The sequence below is a fragment of the Helianthus annuus genome, chromosome 5 (assembly GCF_002127325.2).
Source record: "Helianthus annuus cultivar XRQ/B chromosome 5, HanXRQr2.0-SUNRISE, whole genome shotgun sequence".
Taxonomy (NCBI): Eukaryota; Viridiplantae; Streptophyta; class Magnoliopsida; order Asterales; family Asteraceae; genus Helianthus; species Helianthus annuus.
In genome coordinates this window covers 95787262-95794747 of record NC_035437.2, presented here as the reverse complement: position 1 = coordinate 95794747, position 7486 = coordinate 95787262, and the positions used below count along the sequence as shown (strand labels likewise).

The following is a 7486-nucleotide window of genomic DNA, read 5'->3' as shown; positions in this document are numbered from 1 at the left end:
TATTGATTTTGGTTAACAGATGGATGAAAATAGATGTTTGGAACTACTGTTGAGAAAACTGTGGTTGAAACCGCTGTTTGGTTAAAATGGTGGTTTAAAACCACTGTTGGGTTAAAATAGTGTTTTGTGGAGGTTGAAGGGGATTGAAATGACTGATGGGTTAAAATATTGTTTTATTTCAGCACTGTAATATTGGCAAAGGTATGTTTAAATGATCAAAGCTATACACATATCTATATATTCTGTCAATATATGTTATGCATGTTAAATATCTTTTATATTTACTTATTGTTGTCTTTTAGCTATAATAAATAACATGTTTTGATACAATATTTATACACATATCTATATATTCTGTCAATATATGTTATGCATAATTTTCTAAGAATCGACCCGTGTTTGCACACAGGTCTTACCGCTTCAATGGTTGAAACACCAGTTGTTCCAACAAATAGCAATTAATCTAAATAACTTTCCCGAGCCCGGGAAGCAATCCCGGGTAAAAACCTAGTTTGCTTTTATAAAGTGTAGTATGTCATTCACAAATCAATACATCAAAATATTGCACAATCAAATTTCAAATACCATAATTAGAAGAAAAAAAAAAATTCAAGGACACAACTCAAGAGAAGAAGATGGTATTCATTGAGCATCTATTGCATTTCCATCCAAATTCAAGATATAAACAGCAAAACCAACACACTTGATATGAATGGCAAATACTACTGGCGATTAATTAAACCGCGGATATAAGAGTTTTCTAACGGCAATCCACTAGAAATAATATGCGCCTTGGCCCTTACCGACCCCATCTTCATACTTGGTAAGTCATACATACCAAGAGTACTAGTCTAGAGCTTAGAAGAAGTTATGGTTTTTGGATCATCAAAAGTAATCATCACCTTCCCAATTACTTTTCGGTCCCTGATATCCAAGAATGCAAGATTTGCCTGTAAACATCATTTACATCTTAGACATCACATTTAAAAGTCAAAACCAGTTTTTTGATTGTCCAAAACATTTTTATCTTTTCTTTTTCTAATTTTTTTTAACGACAGATCAACTGGATTTCTAGCTTACTCTAAAGGGTCAACATATGTTGTTTAAACCCCTCACCACAAGTTCGAATCTCTCCTAGAGGTGCTCTCCCATATTTACATAGTTTGCACTTAGTAGGAATAAAACATGAGACCTCCCCAGAAGAAAACCACTTAGTGGAAAACCCTCTGATCAACTGGCTACACCATATTGGCTTTTCTTTTTCTAATGCGTTAGATACAAAAACCTATAGTATTAGAATAATACCTGATTTCTTTTTTAAACAATAAAGTGATTTATGAGGTTTTATGTATTTAAAATAGCCATTCACTTCTGGTGACTTTCGAACTTTTTTTTAAAGACAAATTTGGATCACTGACGGACCACTGGAGTATTAATGCCATGGGCCAACTCATGGTGACTTTTGAACTACTTCCAGTTTAGATACATACTTACATACATACTGTATGTATAATAGAAAATGACCCAATTGTCAAGCCTGCATCAAACTAATGGTCAAAACACTTCTATAAGACAATTAAGTTTGCATTTTTTTATGAACAACATGGCTCATTACTTAACCTAAAAAATGAAGTGTTGATACCTCTTGGAGTTTGTATGAACGAGAAATGTTAACGGTAATTAAGCCTCTTGCCAACCAAGATAGCAATTGTTTTACGCTGTCTTTAATTACACCTGGATCATTCACTCCATAGCTCCCGAAATAAAGTCCATGAATCGTCCAATTCTGAATGGAAAAACACACTTCAGTTCTATCGCCTTTTCTAACAATTTTGTGGATCCCATTTTCCTTCTGATTATTTCAGGAACCACTATGTGCGTTTGTATGTTACAACATATCCCTTTCAAAAGGAATATTGGATTTTAATAATCTCAGCTATTCGTCGTTGGCCGCCACCGGTTCCAACTTTAAAAATAACCACTAGCAGTCCCAACTATTAACATATTGGCCTCCAATGGATCCTGACTAACAGAACCATAACGTCGTTAGTCTCCAGTCGCCGGAAAAACATATTTGGCCAGAAAACTCATTTTTGGCCGGAAAACTCAACATTTTCGTCTCAAACCTCTTTGTAACCTTATTACAGACCTTTAGGAACCTTTTTTCTAGTTAAAGCCCCAATTAATGAATTCACTGGAAAACTCCTTTTTTTTGCCTGAAAACTTCGTTTTGGCTGGAAAACTTAACATCTTCGTCCCAAACCTCTTTGTAACCTTAGATCGGACCTTTAGAAACCTTTTTCTGGCCAAAAACAGTTTTCCGGCGACCGGAGACTAACGGCGTTAGGGTTCTGTTAATCAGGGTCCATTGGTAGCCAATATGTCAATAGTTGGGACTACCCGTGGTTATGTTTGAAGTTAGACTGTTGGCGGCCAACGACGAATAGTTGGGATTATTAAAAATTAATATTCCCTTTCAAAATGAATATCCAATCAACCCATATACATGATCTACAAACAAGAGTCAAGCAATTGGTTTACCTTAACAAGAGCAATATTAACAGGAATAACAGGGACCTCACCACTCGCGAACCCTATAACCAAAATGTGTGCTGCCCAATTCAATAACTTCATGCTTTCTTTCGTAAGCTTGCCTCCAACAGGATCGTATAAAACATCAACCCCTTTCAGCTTTCTTGTTTTCAAAAACGCTTTGGCGCTTTCAATAACATTTTCTTTGCTTAAGTCAACAACGTGATCAACACCCATTGCCTTCAAAAGCTGTACCTTCTCATTTCCTCTGAGATATCAAACAAATTCAATGCACAGTTGTTCGAAATTAGGGACTGTACAATAAATTCACATAGAAGAAGCACACACCTGGCCACAGCAATGACTGTGGCACCACAAATCATCCCAATTTGAACAGCTGAAAGACCAACACCTCCAGCTGCACCAAGAACTAACAACACCTGTAGTTTAACATATCAGTTGGAATTTAGTAGTAGCAACTTAGACCACCCGTAGTCGCCGTTATCCGGCGTTTTCTCCCCCCAAACACGCCCGAAAACGCCAAACCCCCCACCCCTGCCGGCGTGTTTCGGCGTTTTATATTTCACGCCGGAGAAGAAATGGGTTGACCAATGAGAGATATCTCCTTTTCCTTTGGCCAATCAATTTTTTTTCATGATTTTTTAATTTATTTAATTCTTTACGCCACTATTAACATAATGCCCACATCCCCACTACACCCATTTTAGAAAAACGCCCCATTGCTGACTGGGCTGCCACATGGCGCACAACGCCCAAGGGTGGGGCATTATTCACCCCAACGACTACGCATGGTCTTATAAAATCATTCAGAAACTGAAAACTGCTAAAACTCATTCGTAGGTTATTTATTTGAAAACAAAATATTATTCTTTTTTTAATTTTTGGATTCTGCCACAAAACTTATAACTCAATTTTTGTTTTGGATCCTTTGGGATCCGTTGGTTACACTGTTATGTTTTCAAAGAAATACAATGAAGTATACTAGTAATTATTTTGCTATCTTCTGCCTATTACTGAAATTAGGTTGATAACAGGTATACTGATTAAAAATGCAAATTGTAACAGTACAATAATATACATCTTCAGAATAGTTATGTTATGTAGATGATATCCGATTATATTATACCTGACCAGACTTGAGATTGGCTCTATGTATCAATGCAATATAAGATGTTCCATAGGCAATTGGAAGTGCAGCCGCAGCCACCAGATCACACCCCGCAGGAACTCCATACCTTCAATTTCACAATTACAACTCAAACTAGTACACACTAATACAAGTTACAACATCAAACCGTTGGTTGGTTGGTTTGAATGAGATCTAAAGTCTGAGGATTAATAGTTAAAATAGTTTAATTATGGAGTTTTATTTAAATTAGTTTTATTTTATAAAAGTGTTTAAGGTTAATTGTTTTTCATTTATTCTAAAAAATGCATTCACATCCAACCCTCCATTTTTTACCCTATATCATATTAAAAATAACTATCTTTTCTATGTTCTTTTCAGTTAAATAATATTTTTAATACTTTTATCATTAAATTTTCTATCTTGCACGCATAACCACTTTCAAAATATATTAAAAAATTACAAAGGATGAACATTGTCCTCTCAAATTTACATATAAACATTAGACCAGCCGTAGTGGGGTTTTTCTTGGCGTTTCAACCCCCCCCCCCCCAAAAAAAAAAAAAAAAACGCCCAAGAACCGCCCCCGAGGGTCTTTTAAAAAAAAGGCCCGGAGCGTGCTTTTTTCAACGCCTTCTTCTTTATCTTTGGCCAATAACATTTTTTATGGGTTTTATTTTTATTTAATTCTATCAGATTATAATGCCCCACAAGATTTCAAGCCCGACTACACTCTTTTAACCTAATGCCTCAATATTCCCACATGCTGATTGGACCACCATGTGTCGCAAAACACCCAAGGGTGTGCCACCTCCACTGCACATGGTCTTAACATTTTCTTTTCATCTACTCACAACCAGTTTTTTCGCAAAATAAAAACCATCTCACAAAATTTGGAGGGTCGGATGTGAATGCTCTAATTTGATTAATAATTAAAAAGAATCGTTTGTGTTTTCATGTTGTGTTCAATTAATCCGAAACGATTACTTACAGATCCTTCTCTTCAGCAACAATAAACTGAGCAAAAGAACCAACAGCTGCAACTGAACAAACAGGATCGCCAACTCTGAACTTAGTGACGTCCGGACCAACAGATTCCACAACGCCAGAGTAATCGGATCCAGGAACGAAAGGCACAGGGACTTTTTCCTGATACTTTCCGAGTATCTGGAGGTAGTTGAGGTAATTAATGCTGGTGGATTTGATTCGAATTCTGATTGAAGTGGGAGAATTGAGTGTGGGAATAGGGTGAGATGTTGAGACACTGAGAGCAGTGGTTTCTGATGAATCCGGTGGTGTTGTTGGATCACCAAGCTTCCTGCACACCAAAGCTTCCATTCTCTCAAATTATTTCACAATTCGCTGTTTTTGAGAGCCAATAATAGAATAGTCATTTCTCCTAAAGATTAAAAAAAGAAAAAAAAAAGGCTCCTGCCAAAGTATTGGTAGGTAGGTGGTGTAATCTAAACAGGTCATCTTGTTCATGTCAAGTATTTAGTATTTAGACTCGGTATAATTCTTAATTATTCAGAGATAAATGTTTGAATCATTCAAACATCTGATCGTAAAATAAACAGTCTGAATCATTATGTGTTGAACCAGTAAGAGATTTGAACTATTAAAAGCTCCGTTAAAAACAATACAAACAAGCCTAAGAAGTGTATTAGTATTTTATACTAAAACTATAAGGACGTAAACAAATTAACATCAGTTTTTATAATTTAAATATGTTAGATATTTTAGTGTAATCGGGGGATTGACTTGGTGATCAAAGCGAATAATAATACACATTAAGCGAGTTAGGAGGTGCGGGAGTGCACGCTCGTTTGAGTTATTATAATTCTAAGTGTACGGGCGAAGCCCGTACCCTACGGGGGTTCCAAGGGGGCAGCGCTCCCTTGGCGGGGGTCCGGGGGCAGCGCCCCTGGGAGTAGGGTCCAAGGGGCAGAGCCCCTGGCTGGGGTCTTTTTATTTTCATTAAATTGCCTTAATGAAACTGTATCAGAAAAATTTTATTTTCTGGAATTTATCACATTTTCGAAATGATAAAAAACGGCAGTTTTTGGGCAAATTTTGTCTGAAAAATCGAGGTAACTGCCTAACGGCAGTTACAACCCCAAAAAAATCAAATTCGTAGACAATTTTTTTTTATCATTCTCTTCTGGTTCATACAATTCACGCAAAAACATACCCTGGTTCAATTTCTCAAAATCAGAGTTGTATCCGATTGAATTATTCGGGTGAACCACCGAAATAATTTGATCTGAGAGTGATTACACGCCTCTCTGATCATCCGGCAAACCGAAATTCCCCAACAAAGATCAAATTACTTTCTGTGAAGATGGCAAGCGGATCGATGAAGGATATGATAATCAAGGAGAACAAACTGGAGAAGTTCGAAGGGGTGGACTTCCGAAGATGGCAGAAGAAGATGCATTTTCTTCTGACTTCGTTGAAGGTTGTGTACGTGTTGACTACTCCAATCCCGAAGATACAGGAGGAGGGAAATCTGGAGCAAATCATGAAGAGGTCGAAGTGGGAGAACGCCAATTATATATGTCTTGGCCACATCCTAAACGGTATGTCTGGTCCCTTATTTGATGTTTATTAAAATGTTGAAACTGCAAAGTTACTGTGGGACACGTTGGAAGCCAAATACATGGCAGAAGATTCTTCTAGTAAGAAGTTTCTTGTCAGTAATTTCAATAATTACAGAATGGTTGATGAACGGCCTGTGATGGAACAATATCATGAATTGCTACGAATTCTGGGGCAGTTTGCCCAACATGATATGAAGATGGATGAATCCATCTCTGTTTCGAGTATCATTGACAAGTTACCTCCTTCCTGGAGAGATGTTAAACATAATCTGAAACATCAGAAAGGAGAGTTAACTTTGGTTGAACTTGGAAGCCACTTCAGAATTGAAGAAGGCTTGAGAGCACAGGAAAATGTGTTGGTCAATGATGATAAGAAACGGGCTAGATCAAGTTCTGTGAACATGGTTGAAACGGGTGAATCGTCCAAAGGAAACAGTAAGTTCAAAGGGAAACACAAGTTTCAAGGAAACAATAATTCGGGTTCAAACAAAAAGCCGAATTACCCTTGCTGGAAATGTGGTAAGGTTGGTCACTTTTAGAAGGACTGTAAGATGATGAAGAAAAACAAGAAGTCTGGTTCAAAGGACAAGCAAGAGGCTGGTTCTAGCGGGTCTAAGGACCCGGGCAAGCAAGGTCAGAATTTAGTACAATTTAATAATTCGGTTCAGAATTATGTGTCACTAATTTCTGAGGCATTTTATGTGCAGGATGATGACATTGCTTGGTGGGTTGATTCGGGTGCAACAAGTCATGTATGCAAGGATCTTCGTTGGTTTAAAGACTTTCAACCAATCGAAGACGGGTCTATCATAAAGATGGGGAACGTTGCAACTGAACCAATCAAGGGAATAGGAACTGTGAATCTTGTTTTTACTTCTGGAAAATGTTTACTTTTGAACAATGTTTTGTATGTACCCGGAATTCGAAAGAATCTGTTAAGTGGCATTGTGTTGAATAATTGTGGGTACAAACAAGTATTGGAAAGTGACAAGTATATCTTGTCAAGACATGGTACCTTTGTTGGTTTCGGTTATCTATATAATGGTATGTTTATGTTGAATTTTGATGTCTCGGTTATGAATGAATCTGTTTGTGTTGCTTCAACTAGTAATGTTAATGATGTACCTTCAACTAGTAATGCAAACTGCATAGCTTCAACTAGTAGTAGAAACAACTTGACTGAATCGGAATTATGGCATGCTAAACT

General features: G+C 37.1%; 1 protein-coding gene across 1 annotated transcript; it reads right to left on the bottom strand.

The window, feature by feature from the left end:
* Positions 1-622: 622 nt before the first annotated feature.
* LOC110940813 (quinone oxidoreductase-like protein 2 homolog) lies at positions 623-5125 on the bottom strand. The gene is made up of 6 exons (XM_022182385.2): positions 4671-5125; positions 3680-3788; positions 2881-2972; positions 2542-2800; positions 1643-1786; positions 623-950 (listed from the first exon to the last, which is right to left on the bottom strand). Exons 1-6 carry the CDS (start codon positions 5015-5017, stop codon positions 852-854), a joined length of 1050 nt encoding a protein of 349 aa, XP_022038077.1. The 5' UTR covers positions 5018-5125; the 3' UTR covers positions 623-851.
* Positions 5126-7486: the final 2361 nt, after the last annotated feature.

Coding starts and splice junctions, on each gene's coding strand:
- LOC110940813 (XM_022182385.2), bottom strand. CDS start 5,017: ATGGAAGCTTTGGTGTGCAGGAAGCTTGGTGATCCAACAACACCACCG. Junction 3,789..4,670: donor GTTGCTGAAGAGAAGGATCT/GTAAGTAATCGT, acceptor GTGAAATTGAAG/GTATGGAGTTCCTGCGGGGT. Junction 951..1,642: donor GTTCATACAAACTCCAAGAG/GTATCAACACTT, acceptor TGATGTTTACAG/GCAAATCTTGCATTCTTGGA.